The sequence below is a fragment of the Sinocyclocheilus rhinocerous genome, unplaced genomic scaffold (assembly GCF_001515625.1).
Source record: "Sinocyclocheilus rhinocerous isolate Xijiao unplaced genomic scaffold, SAMN03320098_v1.1 scaffold132, whole genome shotgun sequence".
Classification (NCBI taxonomy): Eukaryota; Metazoa; Chordata; class Actinopteri; order Cypriniformes; family Cyprinidae; genus Sinocyclocheilus; species Sinocyclocheilus rhinocerous.
In genome coordinates, this window is record NW_015627050.1 from 531,615 (window position 1) to 552,605 (window position 20,991).

General features: G+C 36.3%; 1 protein-coding gene across 1 annotated transcript in view; it reads left to right on the forward strand.

The window, feature by feature from the left end:
* LOC107720738 (leucine-rich repeat transmembrane neuronal protein 4-like) overlaps positions 1-8,642 on the forward strand; it is a 104,891-nt gene extending 96,249 nt beyond the window's left edge. Inside the window, exon 4 of the mRNA XM_016528566.1 lies at positions 8,180-8,642. Within this exon, the coding sequence (XP_016384052.1) occupies positions 8,180-8,245 (66 nt within the window). The 3' untranslated portion in view covers positions 8,246-8,642. The remainder of the gene's footprint in view (positions 1-8,179) is intronic.
* The last annotated feature ends 12,349 nt before the right edge of the window (positions 8,643-20,991 follow it).

Below are 20,991 nucleotides of genomic sequence, written 5' to 3' on the forward strand. Positions count from 1 at the left end.
CAGTTGGTACTTTATCAAAATAAAATACAGTGAACCAATCATCAGCGCGCCCACCTCTGTGTCACCGTTGCAACGTGAATGAAGTACAAAGCCTATAATTTACATAATAAATAATAGTTTAGCATTCAGATACGTTACATCGCAAACATGGAAATATTATGGAATATTTGGATTTGTGCCGAATGAGAGAGGTAGGATACAAGAGCACAAAGCTCCATTTCGCAAACAGTTGAGTGCACAAGCCTTTAAAGTATACTCCTTTGTCAGTTTGTGAGAGACGCATTCAGAATCAGCACATGGTCACAGTGTGCGCATTGCACAACTCATGGCATTCGCTGTTCTTCTGCTGGCGGCCGGTTATCAAACAGCGTTGCATTGCTACGGGCGCCCCCTTCTGGATTGGGGGTGAATTGCCTGTATTCGTTGTAAGGCCTCATGCACCGAACCGAGATGTCCGTACCGTGACGGTTCGGTACGAATACATGTATCGTTCCACCCCTACTGGTTAGACTTTATGAAGGTATTTTTGCAGCGCGCTTTCAGAGTTCTTCTGAAACCCTCCACCTTCCCCAGCTCCACCTGTATAGATCTGCTACAATCTTTCTTTCCTAATCTTGAGAAATGCAATATTGAAATTCAGTAGAGAGGGTTATTATGATAACAACTGGACACATTTTATTCCACTAACAATAGTGAGGTTGCAGTATGTGTCATGGTTTCCATCAAATGCTATTTTCTTGTCATGGTTTCCATCAAATGCTATTTACTTGGTCAGTTACACTATGGAAAGATCTTATTTTATATTTATACAGGATTACCCTATTTTCAAGATAACATATAGACTAGTGTGCTCTTCTACACATCTTGCATTAACATCCATATGTGTTAAAACATTGGGAACAGTATTATATTGTATCTCTGAGTAAATAAACTTGATTAGATTGATTGGAGACCTAATCAAAAGCAATACTTTGCTGCATGTATAAAAGAGAATAAAAGGCATAACATCAGACTTTCAAAATGTACAGTAGACCTTTCAGACAAACATCGAAAACCACCCCAAAATCCAATTAAACTACAACACAGTTGAACGACACACAAATACACGTTTACAGTATATAGTAATGAACCCCAAAAGACAAATGTCATAGAGCCACGGAAAGAGTGTGGATTATTTCCCATTAGTCATTTCAACAGTGTTCAAATCATATTCAGTGTGAGAAGAGTCCAAAAAAAAAAAAACTATTTCATAAAAATACTTCTGTACCTTGGGGCACAATATGAAAAAGAGGTAGAGAGAGAAAATGTGGATTGTTTCATTTCACTGGACTGCAGCCTCCATATATGAAACATGAATTTGTGTGCCCACAGGCAATCTAAAAAAAAAAAAAAAAAAACAGCCCTAGTGTCTTATAAGAGGAAGAAGAAGTTCAGTCTTCGTTCTGCTCTGGTGCCCTTGGACTCATTCACCATCTATGACAAATCACATTACACAGGGCATTTCCACCCTCGAATTTCTCTGATCCAAGGACAGCGGCAGTCTGTTTGAAACCCCCGGGGCTGTGTTTATTTATTTTTGCATTATTGAGCTCATTACTGCTGAGCCACATCTGAGCACCCGGACACATTATTCACCACAAGACGGATATCGCCAATCTTTCTTTCCTAATCTCGAGAAATGCAATATTGAAATTCAGTAGAGAGGGTTATTATGATAACAACTGGACACATTTTATTCCACTAACAATAGTTGTATATATGCTTCTTGTGCAGCAATATGTCTTAAATACTTACAGCACCGTATCAGCGTATGTATTGGCAGTAGAAAGTTCCTGTATTTGCTTTGCAGCAGCAGCAGCAATAATCTACAACAACAGCAATAACCAACAGCAGCAGCAATTCAGCAGCAGTGTTGACATGATTGAACTAAAGTAAACTAAAACTATTAAAAGTCATTTTCAGTAATTTAAATAATATAGAAATAAATTAAAATAAAATAATAAAATATAATATTAGACAAAAATATTAGACTTTAAAATTAAAATGAGAAATGTTGCCTTAGCAAGTTGAAGCACTAAAATTAAAACTAAAATTGAAGCTAAAATGTATTAAAGCTGTTTCAGAATATTTAAAAATAAATAAAATGACAAAAGCAAATAACAAATTATTAAAAGTAAAATTGAAATTATATATATATATATATAAAGCTAATTCAAAATATCAATACTATAATAGTATATAAATAATACTAAAATAACACTGGCCCCATGTGTGACAATTATCTTAAATTAAAATGTTTTAGTACTAATATATGTAAGTAAATATTGCTGTTTTTTTTACTATGTATTTTATTTCTTAATATTGAACCATATACATTTAATAAAACTGTTTCTTTTTTATTAACTACATTTTTAATGTGTTTTACTTCTTGCATTAAACATTTTGAATGTAATTGGCTGAACTTGACTCTTTGGTTCAAATGATATGCTTATTCACCTTTTTAATTTTAGTATTGAAGTATAGAAATATCATCAAAAACATTATTTTTGTAGTTATTTTGACAAGTCATATACATAAAAACCTACACATCTATTTGAAAATCCCCCCAAATCAACAAATGAACACACATCCAGGCATCACGAAAGAGACTCAAAGGCATCAGTTCAACAAAAGCTAAACTCACGGGAAGGTTGGAGCACTTTGCAAAGGCAACCTTTTCTCCTCCGTCTGAAACTTCTCTCATTTGCTCACTCTTTCATGTTTGCGATATGCTAAAAGAAAAGCAGGAGACCCTGTGCACAGCAGATGACCTCTTGTTGTTTGGAAGACACAGTGGGATAATTGGAGCCTTGGGCTGGAAACTAGTAAAGAAACAGTCTGACATATGTCTCACTTCATACTACTGACACAATACAAGCTAATTACATATTTCTGCTCCTAATTAAACCTCAGTAATAGCTCTGCCCACGGGGAAGTGAGGTTGATTTTACTTTCCTAAATAAAGACTAAATGCAGTCTAGGTAATCACCTTGGCCTATAAAGTGGAAGTCTAAGTGATCATCCATTATTTAACTTGGCTTTAAACCGTGTGTGTTGTGCTGCCATGTGATAATTGGAGGTGCTGAGGGTTCAGCCAGGCAAAACTTATTAGCACACTAATTAGTTAAGTCAGCTTTACCACCGGGGGTTTCTGTGCAACTCTTTGTTGGAATTTCCAGCCATGCTCATCTCCGTGTTAAATATCTTTCACCTTGTCTGATTTATCGCATCTTTGCGGTGTCATTCTTGATTGGTGGCTGGTCTGTTGTCAGTAATGACAGGACTGTGCTGTTTACCCTGTCATTGTGTCTGTCACTGCTGTCATAACAGGAAATATGTTTCCAATCGCATGCTACCATACTGCTGTTATTATTTCTGCAGTGTGAAGCATGTATACTATGCATTAGGGCTGTAAGGAACAACTATTTTAATTGATTCATCTGTTGATTATATCTTTGATTAACTGAACGATTATATATTCCATACTGATGTCTGTATCATTTATGCTCTGTTGTGTGCAAAAATAGTAAATAATAAAAAATTAATATAAAAAGAAATGTATTGGATTGGAAGTGTCAGTTGATGAATTTACAGTTTAATGACAACAGTGATTCATTCACTTCATTCTTTTGCTTGCTGTTACTACCGTATTGGCCCGAATATAAGACGACCCTGATTATAAGACGACCCCCCTTTTTCCAGATGTACCTTTTGGAAAAAGGCTTTTTAAAAACCAAATCTTGTTTTTTCTCAGTAAAACACATTTTGTCTTCAATTATTTTCATATTGCATATTTTTCCTATTTTAATTTTTGTTTTGAAAGTATGGTAAAAACTGGTCAAATGTACCAACAATCACATTTAAAAAAGATACACTTTTTGATATACCATAAAAAAAAACAAAAAACAGGTAGCCCATCTGAATTAGGACATTTAGGCTATCCATCTAATAGTAGCCTACCAAAATCTTATTAACAGTAGAAGTTAAATCTTACTGTAATCTTCAAATCTGGGTACTGTCTTACATTTTAAAATTACAAAGGGAGTTTGGTGCCACCAGGCTAACGTGACAGTCACGACTCATGCAGCTGTAAGGTTTTCTGCTTCTTTTGTTTTTACTCGCGATCTTTACAACACGCATCACATTACGTATTTCATGGCACACTCGTTTTATGCGTATTTGGCGCCACCTAGTGTTGTGGGTGTATTATTGACATGTCAAAGTCTAGACCCTGAATATAAGACGACCGCGTTTTTTCAGATGTATTTCCAAGAAAAAAATATCGTCTTATATTCGGGACAATATGGTAATTAAAATACTCACAACGTAAGAATATAACTTTAAAGTTGGGTTTTTGTCATAGAAATATGCATAGTGCAATGAACTTAATAATTGCTAATAAAATTTGTTGATTATTATCATTATGGATTATGCTGAATTTGCAAAGTAGTTGCTAAACTCAAAGGTTGTCAATCGAATGCTGATTTCAGCACATTTCAGCTGATTTCCTTGTGTCACAGCACAAGGAAATAAACGTCATCTCTTATGCTATGCCTGTTTTTAGCATTCTGGAGTGTGCGTCTGCTCCCTGCATTTGTTTTGAGTGTCTTGTTAGGATTCTTCATTCCTTACATTACAGGGCCCTTTAGTCACATTTTTGAATAGGAGCATTTGATGTTTTTAACTGATTAAAATTTAAAGTTCTTTAAAAAAAAATGTCACAGGGCTGTGTGTTGATTAAAGTGTCAGAATACAAATTAAATGACATGATCTGCAAATTACTTCAAGTAATTGCATAGATAGATAGATAGATAGATAGATAGCCTACAGTCCACAATAATGCATTTTGCAGTCTGTCTGTGGTAGATTTGACATTTCCAGGTGTTTGCAAATCCACTCACCAGAGCATGTGAGCGAAGCGGAGCGGTGTGACGCTCCGCTACGTTTTCCGCTCTATGGACGTGCGCTCCACTCCTCTGCGCTCTTAAGGAAATATTACCACTCCGCTCCCCGCTCTGCTCACGCTCCGCTCCGCTCACATGCTCTGCCACTCACTAACTAACAAATATGTAAGAACATTGCTCATGAATACTTAATGAGTTACTGGACACCTTTAGAAGGTTACCCAGCAACATCTGCATGACCCAATTAATATTCACACAGTATGCTTTAATTTTGCATTGGGGCGTACATACTGGATGCCATTTTTAATGGAGCAGAATGCACAGTTGAAAGATAATTTGCATATAAGGTCAGATGAATTATAGAGTTTTGATGGCATTATATCAATCCATGAATTTTACCGGTGTGGCCAAGTAATTTTCCACATACACACAAGTAATTTTCAATGGCTGTGGAGCCCTGCATAGGCTGTTGTATCCCAGTGAAAGAACTCACTGAAAACACTTGCAGCCTCACTAGAAGTTCATTTCAGTTGTAAGTCTGGAGTACAGCTTGTGTCAGCCAGTTTGACTACAAGAAAATCAAAGCTCATCCTCAGGCAGCTCAAACTCGCAATGGTGGTAAAAAGCTGACATTTTTAGTTTTCTGTGTTGTTAAACACAAAACATGTCTTTATAACTAAAAAACAGATTCCCCTATATTTTTTGCGAATTGCTCTCTTTCAGAGAGCTTCCTTCAGAAGAATCTGCTACCTGCGCATTATTTGCCAGAACTATGAAACTTATGTCCCATTTCACTATTCAAAAAAACATTTAATTGATCCTTGTTTTTGTGTGCATAAATTTTTTTCTGGTGGCTCACAAAATGAGATATTTAGCTATTTAATAAAAAAAATTTAATAAAATTGTATGTGGACCATTGGAATAAGCTGCATCAACAGTTTGCAGTTACGACGAACCCTTCGAAAGATGACAAACATGCCATTCACTATGTGTTTATATATATATAAACACATAGTGAATGGCATGTTTGTCATATATATTTAGAGAGAGAGAGAGAGAGAGAGGAAGCAAGAAGGATTTAATCTATTTGAAGATTCTTGTTCTCAGAAAAGGCAGCATCCCTTTTTGTCCTCATTTTATCAAGTAGCCTAATTACTTCAGTCTTTGTATGAAAAGATGTCTTCAAGTTGACTCATTGGGCAGTATAGCTGTTATTCCTATGGTTTCTGAAAGAACCTTAGTTGAACTTGGGGATAATTGAGATGATGATGATTATGCTCAATGCATATTGCTAATTAGTATTTGCGGTGGTTTGTTTAATCCAGTGGCGGAGCCAGGATGTTTTCATAGGGGTGGCCAGGGAGGGGCCAGCAACCAGTCTGGGGTGGCACAGAAATCTTTATTATTTCAATATAAAAATGTGTTTGACTATAATGCAGGGCTCGACGCTTACTTTTCTTTTTAGGAGCACTTGTGCTCCTAACTTTAAATGTACTGGACTGTTTTAGTGTCTAAAACACAACTGAGTACAATTAATTTCTACTTAACTGTAATTGAGATATTTGTGCTTTAGATCAAGTAATACTGAGTGAATATGACAACTTTTGTATTATTCCTCAACTCCAGGTATTTTAATAAAGGGGCTCACTATAGCTTTATTGCTCAGTCAGCTTACTTTCTTGTGTGCTGCATATACATGCACAGTTTGCAGCTTTAATCGCCTTTTTGATAATGTCATGACTTAGCTGACGACAGAACTAGGTATGTATGCTCATAGTTTCTTGTGCGGGTTATTTATGATGAAGTGATATAGAGCGTGCGCCACAAATTTGCGTACTGTTGAAGAGTGTGTGAAGTGAGCACAGTAAAACGGCTGATGGGACAGGAAAGTGTGTTTTACTGACATATAATCTAACAACATCTCATCAGACTGCAGTACACAGTTGTTCTACTGAAGTTGTTTTGATTGCTGTAGCTTTTCCACGCTCGTTTGACTCGCGCCTGACGCTGAGGTGAAGCTGAAGTACGCGTCTGAAAATTCTCACGTTTGATGTGGTCATAAAGAGATATGGCAGTTCCGCATCTTAATAAATGCATTTCTTGTCAAGAAAAAAAGGGACAAAAACTGCAAAAATCTGTTTTGAGTAGGGTGGCCAAGCTTTCGTCAGTGGTGGCCACGACCACCCCCTAATCCATTTAAGACACAGTGCTCATGACAGCAAGGTCACTTGAGCTGAGTAAATTCAGTCATCTCAATTATAATTAACATCTTAACAAAGATGGCACACAGTGTGCTGCCATATCTCAATTTTTGACCACCTTAACTGATAGCTTCCAATTTAGTTATTTATTTATTTATTTATTTCCATGCATGAGCGTTTCATTTTACACCAAAATTGCATGCAACTGAATTGATGTGTCTGTATTATTATCCTGACACTTTCATATAATCAGATTTACACCTTTTTGTTCGTGTGTCAATGACAAATAAGATACAGAAAAGGGGGGAAAAAAATCTAGTTTAGCGCTGAGAAATGTGCTCTTTGCATTCATATTGGATTCATCTGGTTCTGAGAAATTTACATTTACATCTATTATGTTTACATTTATTAACTAAATAGATATGTCTATTTACATTTACATCTATTATGTTTGCATTTATTAACTAAATATATATATATATATATATATATATATATACATATATATATATATATATATATATACATATACATATATATATATATATATATACATATATATAAACCATAAACCAACCGCCTGCTGACTGCATACATCTACTACAGTACACGGATCCATTCAGTATAACTAAACATAGCAACATAAACATGACAAATCAAAACATTCGTTTTGAATGAACGTGAATGTACGGAAATGTCTGTGCCTGTGCATAAATACAATGTGCGATCAGTGCGTCAAGAGCACTCATGCATGCATTATTATAACGGACTCACGCGTGCTTACTGTACTGTACGACTCCCGTACACCACCGCAATCGTCTTTACCTTGATTGCAGTCTTCATCCATCAAAACTTTACTAGCGAGACTGGTTATCCAGTCGAGAAAACGTAGTTTGCATCTCATCTGGCTCTTAAATTAATATATCCCTACAAAAAAGAGAGAGCGTAATGTCATTGACCCCTGCATCAGTACAAAGCTGAGCCTCATGGTTTTGTATGGTAGTATTCATCTTACGTCTTGTTTGTTCTCTGCAGAATGAATACACATGTCCCAGACCGTTACCTGGAGCTTGGATTGGAGACATACCCACCATACACTGAAGGGACTGTTTTGTTCCCCAAAATAATCCACCGGCGGAGGATTTGTGCCTACCTGCATTTCATCAGTCGCATCAAGCTTTGTTCTCATGATACCACTCATGCTTTCAGTGCTTCTTTTATGGATTGTGGTCAGTCAGACTCGGCTAACGGACATCTGAGAGACAACAGTGGGAACAGATGCCTCAGATGCATATTTTACTAAAACACATTTGGATGCCTCACTTTGTACATTAATGCGCCTGGATAAATGCTTCAGGTTTATTTGGGAAGCCTTCAGTGAAACATACCAATGAAAGTTATCCAGCCTTTGATGAATTGTCCGGCGTTATTTGACGTTTGTGTGGACCTATACATAAACTATAAACTTTGTTAATATACCCTCGAATTTAAAACCGGACTTGCCCTTTCCTTTGTTATTTAATGTAATTCCTTGGAAAATTTGTGTATCAGAATAACTAAATAAAAGAACTGAGTTAAAACCTTTATCTTTGCTGCCTAATACTGGATTTGTTATGCTTGAAGTTTTCTGCAAACTTCTCTGTACAGTTTTATTTGAAGAGATTCTCAAGTTTACATGCCCTTCATAACAGTAATAAACATCCTACTGTTATTCTGAGTAATTTAAACACGACCTGTGATATCATTGACGATGCCAACACTGTCTCAATGTTTGAAATGTTTGAGTGTACATATGTAGTCTCATTTTATAGTAGAGTGTGTAAGCAAATGTCAAGATCTGAATATAGAGAATGCGTTTTAAGTCCTAGTTTAAAGGCGAAGTGTCATTTTTTTCGATGTTGAAATAATCTCACACCCTTTCCATTTGGTGGCACAGAAATTATTAATCTTTTAAACTATATGTTTTGTGGCAAATGGTGTGTGTGTATTGATTTGTTCAGGTTCCACCTGCCCCAATCTTCAAATATTGCAACTTGAAAGTGTAATTTATTTATATGCTCCCACATTTTAATTTAATAATTAAATTTTGTAACAAAACTGTACGAATTGAACGCCACCGAGTTCTGTTTTATAATGAGAACGTTGTCAAAATCAATGGTGAGAAATATACATTTGTCAAATGGAAATTAGTATTGATCAACTTGCTCATTTTTATGCATTTATTATTAATACTTTATTTAACAATATGGATTTTCTTGCAAAAGCAAAATTGAAAAAAAAAAAAATACTGAGAACTGAGTAGGCTCACCATTATTTTTCACTTGATGAACATTTCTTGTAGCTCATTCGTACATGATAATTAGAATTAAACAACTGTAATTAAGTAACATTTCTGAATGATATACAATCGGTCAAAAGTTTATAACAATTTGAATTGTTTAATGTTTTTAAAAGAAGTCTCTTACGCTCACCAAGGCTGCATTCATTTGATCAAAAATTCAGTAAAAACAATAATATTGTGAAATATTATTAAAATTTCAAAGAACAGTTTTCTATTTGAATATATTTTTTAAAAATGTAATTTGAATTTTAGTGTTTAATCAGAAAGTGTCTGTGTTTCTATTTTTGAGCTTATTTGGCTGAGTCTGAGGGCCATATTTTAACAATCTAAGCGCATGGTCTAAAGCTCACGGCGCAAGTGCCCTCAGGACATGTCCAAATCCACTTTTGCTAGTTTAACGACGGGGAAAACGGTCGGCGCGCCGGGCGCATGGTCTAAAAGGGCTGTACCTATTCTCTTAATGAGTCATGGCTGTGTTTTGGGTGTAACGTGCAATAAACCAATCAGAGTCTCATCTCCCATCACCTTTAAAGACCAGTTGCGCTCGCGCCATGGCGGAATTTGCAAGAGCAAAGACTGAACACTTCTCCAGAGAGGAAAGGTTCTGCTCGTGCGCGAGGTTAAAGTGCACGAGCAGACCATCTACGGGCCACAATAATAATCTTTTACATTGTAATCCTTTCATTTTTAATATTTGGCATGTTTGTGCGCAGAGTGTATGCACGTTCTTCACCCACCTATAGGTGCATATTACAAATGCGCTCTTTAAATAACAAAAAAAATATATTGTGCCATTGACTTTAGACCAGGTTTCAGTTGGTCAATGGTGCAGTCTATTTCTGTTGCCTCAAAATAGCAATGAGCCTGAACACACCTCGTTTTCAGACCAGCACGCCACATGAACGCACAAATGGACACAAATGCATTTGCTATTTAAACAACGTGGCGCAGGACGTGAAAATGATAGCTGCGTTGAGCTGAAACTAGCAAAAAACACTTGAGTCGTGCCTGGCGCCGCATTGCGCAGGGTGTATGATAAGGCCCTGAGTCTCAGACTTTGGCATTTGCTGTTAAGTTTGTTAGACTAAAGGGGCTGTTCATACTGACCAGGCAAAATTGTAGGCAATTTTTCTTATTTGTGATTAGTTTTCAAAATCTACAGCCAATTCCACACTCCCGGCAGTATCGCCTACTAGCGACCAGCAGTATTGCAACCTTCAGCAATGAAAATCTGTCATTGTAAACAAGTTAGTAAAAGAAAGTTCAAGCTACTTGGCTGCATCCACATGCTCAAGGAAATGTCTTTGCATATATCTCCTCTTTGAGATGCTGTCAGATCAATATTGGCCTCATAAACCTGAAGGAGAGACTCTCCAATTTGTGCCAACCGTGCCCTCTCCAAACAAACAAAGCTCTGGATGTTCAAATCTCATCCCGGCATGTCATAATTAGCACTAAATATGCCATTTCTCAAGAGGGGGCTAACATGAAGAGTTTGCCCCGCGTCGAGTCCTCCAGGAACACGTCAAACTGTCTGATATGAGGTCCAGATGGTAAATCATCTCCGGTGTTTTCCTACAGTGTTGTATCTCTCCCCTTCTCTCTCTTGCCTGCCGAAGTGACAGCTAAACAGACACAGCACTGTGTTCGACCAAACGCTCCCCATGAATTATTCATCGGCCCCCATCCCTTTTCCTTTTGAAAGAAGTCTTGACATTTCGCCCAGTCAACGGCCTCCTACTGGAAAAAGTGCTGTGTTCAGAGGACCCGACTGCATCCAGATATTGGCTGTTGTGTGCTCTATTAACCTCAATCATGATGCCCCAAGAGTGTCAGGCAAAGACCAAAAATCAGTTTTGTGAAAAAGCCCATACGAGTTGAAGTAAAATGCGTGTTAAATGTCAAACTAAAACTTGGACCAATACTTTGTTCAATTTGTGCATTGAGGTGATTTCATTTTATATGCTATGCCTTTTAGAAAAAGACCAATAGCCTATTGTACTTTTATTTGATTTGATTTGTTTTGCTAATGTATGCAACTGTGTGAGGAGCCATTCAAAATTAATTTTTGAATTATACTGCTTTTCCATTGTTTTTCTATGTAGGCTAAATGTGCGCTAGACTATGGAGTCTTGTTTACGCCATGCATGGGATAAAAATAAATAAATACAAGAAGGTAATTGTGTCTCATCTCACAATTCAGACTTCTTTTCTCACAATTCTGAGTTTATATCTAACACTTCAGACTTTTTGTCTCAAAATTCTCACAATTGCAAGATATAAACTCGGAATTGCGAAAAAAAAATCAGAATTGTGAGATATAAATTCAGAATTGCGAAATACGAACTCGTGTCTTAATTTATTTGCACACGTCTTTTGCAGCATCTCATGCATGACACGTAATTCTAAAAAATGGTGCACTCAAGTTAAAAGTAGTTACAAAATGTGTTCCTAAAATTTACATTTTTTCCATTTCACTGCCCTGCATCTTGCGTTTTATACATACAAATGCATTTTGTGTAAATGGACCATTATAAGTTAACTCTGAAGAGGTACAGTAGTTGGGTTGCTGCCAGACTTTTTTTTTGTTTTTTTTGAGAAGCAATGTTTTGTACAATTGGATGTTAAAGTATTGTTTAATATTTCATTAGTAATTATACAACAGTTGGTTCCACTCCTAGGACTTCATTCATTTCCAATTGTGTTACACAGTCTAGCAGCACTGGGACATTTCACTGTTTGTATCACTCCGCTTGTTTGTGTTTGTTCCAGACTCTTGTATTTGATTTGTTTTCCAGGTTACATTGATGCACCAGTATGTGGTGACGTGGCGATGTTTATGAGTGAGTCATTTCATTTATTTGTTCAAAATGCACATTCACTCATGAAGGAAAGAAATAGGTGTCTGTCCTTATCATTGAATCATTCACTCAACTGATTAGTTAAAAGCAATGATTCATTCAGGAACACCGCTACTGTGATGCTCGGCTGCTTTGACTGTCTGGAACTATTTCTGTTGGTGGCGCAAAACTGACAACAAGCAACAAGTCTCTAAAATGTAAGTTGCTCAGTTTTTACTGGACTTGCTAAATATGGCCTACTGCATATGGATGGAACAACTTAATTGCAGTATTAGAACATTCAACGGTTGTTGATATTAATTTATACCCGATCAGCAAAATAAAAAATATGTATTCATTATGTATTCATTTTGTCACACTTTAAGGAATAGTTTTGGTTCCCATTGACTTCCATTGATATTTGTCCATACAATATAAGTCAATAGGAACTGAAACTGTTTGGTTTCCAACATTCTTCAAAATATCGCCTTTTATGTTCTGCAGAAGAAAGAAAGTCATACAGTTTTGGAACAACACAACGGTGAGTAAATGATGACAGAATATTCATTCATGAATGGACTATCCCTTTAAAACATAGAGGTAATATTTAGAAGCCTTTAAATCAACATTTTTGCTTAATTTCACTGGGAGATAAAAATGTATCTTTCATTCCATAGGTACGGAAATAGACAGACATGATCATGTCACGGTTTAAAAATACTCCTAATTATGGATAGATGAGATTTCAGAGTATTAGTTGAAAAGTGTGATTGCATCAAAGATGATTGACAGATGATCTTACAGATTGATGTGGGTGTCAAGTGACAGTACTGCTGGGAAAGATTAGGCCTCATGGGAACATATTTTTTGAGGAAGAATACTACCCCCTTCTTGATCTTTAGCAGCACATGGTTGCACACTCTCAAGGGAGCAAGAGGTTGGAGAAACCTATGCAACATCCAGCCAGAAATGGTCTTGAGGACACATCTCATAGCTAATTAAAAGCTGAGAAGATCTAGACTGGCCAGTTCACCCACACAGTACAAGACATGGTTTTAAAAGACCAAGAAGCTATTAATTAATATGAAAACCAGTAGTCTGTTTTATCCACAAGCAGGGGCGTGTCTACATGGTGGCCAGGGGTGGCATGGGCCCCTGCTGAAATATGGTTGGCCACCCCAGGTGCCCCCCCACCAGATGTCTTGCGATTCGCTTGTTTTTATTACATTTCTAACCTCATCCGTGGTGGATACTAGGCAGCTGCCTAAGGCGGCTTTTTCTATATACTTAATTTTAGGCGGTTTCTATAGTGTTATCTTAATCACAGTCACTCGCAAGCGGATTTCCTTCACTCTCACACAAAACTGGACGTGCACTTTTAAGTAGACAGTGTCCTCTTATGAATTGGCTCTGCTCTCGCTCAGATATTGTTTGTGCATGCTCAAACTTTGTTCTTGCATCATTGAAAACCAGAAGAGCTTTTTTAATTAAAGAGTATAGGCTTATCCCACTAAATGGAAGCAAGCTGATTATAGTCAGCCTTCTCTAGTTATTTATTTTATTATTTAATACTTATTTGAGTTAAGTGCATATTGTAAATATGAATTTATTAAATTATTTTATTTAGTGCATTTTTATTTTGTTGTTTTTGTATATAGCTATACAATAAAAGTGTATCAACCATGCCCGGTTTAATTTTGTCCCATCCATTATCACTATGTCAATCGCTGCTATTTCGAGAGTGAATTCCGCATAAATATGCAGATGTCATTCCTGAAACTTTGCAAAGTATGTGTGTGGCCGAAAAACAAAAGTTCTGCATTTTGAATGAATTATAGCCTAGAAAGCTCGCAAAGAGCGCTCCCTTTATAATCACTAAAAAGCTGTCACTCATTGTTCATCGCAATCTCGCAAAGTTCTGTTATGACCAATGAATCTCTACTCTGCGCGATCAATCTATAATTTACATTGTGTATACACTCTGTATGTTATAATGAGAGGATTCGACTGTATAACTCAGCACAGAACAAAAACTGGCCTGTTTTGTAGCCTTTAGATATGAGACAAAACCAGCATGTGTACTGTCATGAGGAGGAAGAACGTGTTTTTATTTAAGTAAAGCCTTTAAGTCCCTCTAAGTGTTTTTCATCATTGAATATGTACAATTTATCATGGTAACATTTAATTTATTTGATTTTATTCAACCCAAAAATATTAACCGAATTAACCTATACATTAAGTTACAGTGATAAAATGAAATTTAAGGGTTAGATCAGGTAGAATTAGCTTCCTAAGATAACATTTGCAGGTTAGCACTTCTTAATAGTGTACCATAGATTATACAATGTTTATTTATTTATTTTTCCTAATCATGCTCATTTTGCGGCCACCCTATTTCGAGGCAGTACCCCCAACCCCCCCCCGATTTAAGATGTTCTAGACACGCCCCTGTCCACAAGCCAGCAGATAAGGTTACAGATGTTAAAGGAATAGTCCACCCAAAAGAAAGAAATGTAGCATTACATCACTTGCTCACCAATCCTCTGCAGTGAACGAGTGCCATCTGTGCATATTTCTCTCCTGATTCAGATGAGACGACTTTTTTATTTTTTTTAATTTTTTTTTTTTACTGGAGAAAGCAATATTATGGACAGAGGACCAGTATTTTAGCCTGAAGAAAAAATTTAAGTTAAAAATGTCTTAATGATGGCTTTGTTTCTTATAAACATGCAACTTTTCACTTCACAAGACATGAATTGATTTTCTTGAAATCTGCTCCGATGAAGAAACAAGCTCATCTACATCTTGGATGGTCTGAGGGTGAGTACATTTTAAGGAGTTTAATTTTTGGATGAACTATTCCTTTAATGTAGGAAAAAGATGAGATATCTGTAATTCCACAACAAGATTATATATAAAAAAAATACAATACAAAAAAAAATACAAGTTCTGTCATCATTAGCATGTTTTTTCATCTTGCTATGATTGTCTCAGTCTCTGTTTTTACTGAACATACATATTTTAATTATTCAAGATCAAGGGCTTATGGGTATTCCCTCCAGCCACATTGCTAACAATGTAACAATATGAAGTTCATAGTACTTAGAGTTAATTGCTTTATTTATTTAAATTAGCTTAACTAAAACAAATTGACTCAACGGTATATTACAGTCTCTTGTTGCCACACAGAACTAGCTTGTAATATTTTAACCGGATGAAAAAGAGACTTAAGGGCCAAATTTACTAAACAGGGCAAATTAGAGTGAAAGTTCAATCCCATAAAATCGCAGTTGGGAGTTGGAAAGTTCTGCAGTGATCTACTGACAATGCATAAATTAAAGAACACAGATGCAGCCAGCACATTTCCGTAATTACCAATGCAATCTACAGAGACCAGCACAAATGAGCAACTCTTGCAGCCATGTCAAGCACAAAATCGGTTAAAAAAATGCTATTTTGGACATTAAAAAATATCGCAAATACTGATTAAGACAAACCTTACTAAATCAAGTTGCGTGATTCATTTAAATACTCTCGTGATTCATTTAAATACTCTCCTCCCACAAATTTTGCATCTGAAAGGGAAACTCTTACAAATGTAAATGCAATAAGTTCAACTAACTAAAATACCTCTGTCCATGCCTTATCATCGTAAATTTTTCACTGTTTTTCTTTAGTAAATCCTGACAGTAATTTTTAACGCCAAAAGAGGGTTTGCACTGGTGCAAGCTGTTAATACATATGGCCTTTTTAGATTTTTTAAAAACATGTTTAAACTTCTTCTCTACAACTGAATACAATTTTAATTAAACAGCGTGCATGAATGGTGTAAACAAACTTTTACATGAAATTTCAGTTTCAGTGATAAGTTTAACTTTATTGACATACAACTGAGAACTCCAATTTTCTGAGCTATGACAGAGCAACCTTGAGTAACAAGTTTTCTCAGGTGCCCCTCTACCACCCCTACAAATTTTGAGAAACGTAACATTATATCCAATTTAACTTGGTTCAGCATCTTGAGGTGCAGAAGCAATGGTCAGAAGATATAACTCAAAATTCATAGCAATCGATTCACATTTATTTAGCCTTCATTTTTTAATTGTAATAATATTTCAGAATATTACCGTTTTTACTGTATTTTTGATCAAATAAATGCAGTCTTGGTGAGTATAAGAGACTTTTTAAAAAAACATTATAGAAATCAGATGTCCTTCAACTGAACATGCTGCATCAGGCGTTTATACTGTAAACAGACTTGTTATATATATACACAGGCTATTTAGTTTTGTCTAGTCTAGTTTTCTTTTGTGTCAGTCTTGCCAATTTATTTATTTTTGACAGCTTTGTGTCCCCACTTTTAGGATTCCTGCTGCAAGACCATCAGGTTTTAGGCGCTGCTGCTGTTTTTCTGCAGTTGAAATGCATGGAGTGGTTCCAGATCGGCCATCGGCTCCCTGTCAGCGGAAGTGGGTTTGCAAGGTTAGTCAAGAAAGAAATACGCATAGGCTCTCTTTTGAGAACCAGCTTTGTGAGCTGTCTTTTCTATGGGTCTTTTGCATCATAATGAAATATGAAGTTATTTGAAGAGTCTTGAGTGCTTTGAACTTTGTAAAAAGTCTGGACGTTATGGAATGTGACTATTTTATGCAATATAATGAAATATTCATTTAAAATATTTACATTCAAACTACCAAATCTTTTTGATGGAAAAGTAATTTACAGATTGAAAATAAATATTTTAAATGAATTTTTCATTACATTGAATGCACAATAATACAACAAAATCATCATACAGCACTGTAGGTGATTGACTCATTTTTTTCACCGCACGTCAGAAAGTGTCTGTGATGGCTCTTGTGTGCATGCTTGAGTTCAACCCCCCCCCCAGACATTCATGAGTCTGTCATTATGAATATTACAAACCGCCATGTGGTGCAACACGTCATATACCAAAAGAAGAGCCCAAATGACCCCGCGTTTCTCCTCAGGGGCCGCCTTCCGTCTTGGCAAGGATACACCTAATCTGAAGTTGGTGCATTGCTTTGGATCAGACATCTTCAAACCGCAAACCAACGCAGGCGAACTGCCAAAGCCTGGGACAAGTTGTTACATTATGCAATATTTAGGCGGTGGATCCTTTGAGACGTACGCAGCTGCTTGTGGGACGTCCAAAATAATAGCCAATCTACACGGCGGAGTGGCTCTAAATGAAGACTTGTGGCTATCCGGCCGGAGGTGGAGGTAATCTAGCAAATGAAATGGAAAATCAGATTCACAATCACAAGAGACTCATCTTTCCCGTGGCTTCTGGCCAGAGCGAGCGGAGGAAGTGCCGGCTGTGTCATCTCGCCACCACTGGAGCCCATAAATTGGACGCTTACAAAAACATGTCGGTCAGGCCAGGGATTGATCTTGATGGGGTGGGCGTGCAAGCAGGGAAAATGAAGAGTTGATCCCCTGCGAGGCGGCGATAATGAAGACAAATAATGCTCGTTAGGGGCCGCCGGAGGAGTTAAATCGCTCCTTGGAGAGCATCTGAGCTTGAGCTTTTTCTATCATCTGTGTAATCAAGCACTAGTGATTAAATCACTTTCACAGGGACTCCTCGAGATGTGTCTGCTGTTCATGTGTGGGCGGCCACACGTTTGTCCGTGAGTGTTTGATCTGCTGCAAAGTATGGATGAGTTTATTTCAAAGTCGCAGTGGCAAGATCTGCTTGAAGTTTATTCCAGATCTGGCATTGTCTATATTTAAACCCCTCACTTTCCTTTCTTTCTTTCCGTCTGTGTGCAACAAGCAATTACACACGTTTAAAGAGGCATTGACAAACTTGTTGCATGTCTAGTGTGCTTTATTCTACTAAAGCACTGAAACCAATTGACATTCCCATGGGGTTGACAGAGAGAGCACTTACTGTGCATGACAATAACTTTTATAGCTCACGGTGTGTTTGCTTCAGTTCTGTGCTTTGATGTTTCATATTCCCTTCACATAGGAACATCGTAACTATATGGCGGGGCACCGAAAGCAGTTTAGAAGATCAAATATGGAAATTTCACAGTTCAAGTTTCGTTTTAAGATAATGTGGCTGATTATAATGATGTTCCGGTTTAAGTTGATTTTAAAAGATTTGTGCTTAAAGTCAACAGTTTTACTTAACACCAAGTTGCTGCTCATCTTGAACATTTATTTTCTGTGAACCATCTGGCTCTATATAGCACAACAGTCAGGTTCTGGAAGTGAAAATCCCATTCATTTATTTTCTCCATAGGGGAATTGATTTTTAACAATAACTTCTAAATCGTTAAAGACAGGCCTACTGTGAGCTATGAGGTTGTTAATTGATGGTAAATGTTTTTGTTGAAGCCGTCAGACCACATTATTTCAACCTTTTTAATTGTCTTTAACAGTGGAATTCTTGATGAAAAACTGCATCACCCATGAGTCTGCAAACATCTCCACCAATCAGAGAATCGTAATAAAAGCTCCGCCCTCTCCCATGAAGCACTGTGAATGAAACTGTCTCAATTCAGGCCCAGTTTCATTTTTGGGCCACAGACATTTTTTGAATTCCGGGGTGTTGTTAAATGAATATCTCATTTCACACAGAAAAAATGTCACATTGCAGAAGTAAAATGGGCGATGTTGATAGCTCTAAATTATTGTGGTTTTTAAGATTTATTCTGAGCAGTGTTCATTTAGTCAACAAAATTACTTACGAAAATCTTTGTCAACAGTTTTTCGATTTTGTTAAAGATAATGAAGATGAGACAAAAGGCATCAAGATTATGATTTAATGATTTTAAACATACCGTTGATACAAATATAAGAAAAAATGACACCGTGAGATTTTATCGATGCACGTTTTTTTTAGAAAAATAAATAAAAACACAATATGGATTAAGTGCTTTATTGTGCCGATGTTACATATAAATGAATATGGATTCTTTGTGCTCTATTGTTTAGCATTAATTACAAATATCACAAAAAAAAAATAAAAATAACATTAAAATAAAATTAAAATTCTGTCATTAATTACTCACCCTCATGTTGTTCCAAACCTGTAAGATCTTCATTAATCTTTGGAACACAAATTACAATATTTTTGATGAAATCCGAGAGCTTTCTGACCCTGCATAGACAGCAACACAACTACCACGTTCAAGGCCCAGAAATGTAGTAAGGTAAGAACATCATTAAAATAGTCCATGTGACATTAGTCATTCAACCGTAATGTTATGAAGCTACGATAATTAATTTTTTTTGCGCAGAGAAACAAAATTCAATTTATTCAACAATGTTCAATTTATTCAAAAATTTCTTCTCTTCCATGCTGTGTTCACGAGAGTACCACGACCCATGCGTGTGCATTCCTCTGCTTGCAAACAAGGTGCAGCACATCCGGTTTTGGCTCCTACGTCAGCAGCACCACACACATGCATCATGGTACTGTCGTGAACGCACGTCAAAGACTGACACGGAAGTCAATATTTTTGTTTTCTTTGCGCACAAAAAGTTTTCTCGTAGCTTCATAAAATTAAGGAATTAAAAGACACTAATTTTAATGATGTCCTTACTACCTTTCTGGGCCATAAAATGTTTTAGTTGCATTGCTGTCTATGCAGGGTCAGAAAGCTCTCAGATTTAATCAAAAATATCTTGATTTGTGTTCCGAAGATGAACGAAGGTCTTATGGGTTTGGAAAGACATGAGGATGAGTAATTAATGAAAGCATTTTCATTTTTGGGTGAACTATTCCTTTAATAACGGACTATAAATGTATTCACTGGCTAACGTAGTGCATTTCCAAACATATTTTCACAAATGCGACAGCATAAATGTAATATTAGCAGCTGCTTATAATTTGCATGGACAAAGTTAACAAAAGCAGGTGAACATGAATAAACCTAACAATTAACAATAAGCAGTCTGTAAAGAGCATGCAGTACCACCTAATGTAATAACATATGTAATATAATAGGTGAGTATGCAGAGTGAATATTGGTGTCAAGACTTATTACTGTTGATATTGTATAATGATACTGTTTCTGGAATATTGTATATTATATGTTAACACATTCAATAATGTTGGTTCCAGATTAAAATGCCTGGTTACAGTTTGGTCTATTATAGTTGGACACATTTTCACTGACCATATTATTGTTATTAACTAAAATGATGTGGCATTGTGCATCTATGCACAATGAGAACCATTAAACTATGTTCAAAGAGGCCTTGACAAACTTGAGTGTCCAACGTGCTATATTTTCCTAAAAACATTAGAGATTCTCATGGAGTTGAAAGGAAGAGAGGCACTTTTGCTTGACAAAAAACTTCACGTAGCTCACTGTGTGTTTGCTTCACTTCTGTGCTTTGATGTTTCATATTCCCTTCACATAACACATATTTACAATTATATGTGGCACCAAAAGCAAATTAGAAAATCAAATATGGAAATGTCACAAGTCAGCTTCATTATTAAGTACAAGATACAACGAGTGATTATACTGTAATGATGTTTGATTTTAGAATACTGCTAATTAAACTTAACGACTGATTAACGATTTTATATTCACATTTACTTTGCATGCACGATTTAAAGAAAAAAATAATAAATCTGCGTAAACTTTCAGCTCAAACTTGCTGTGCATCTGAAATGCTTC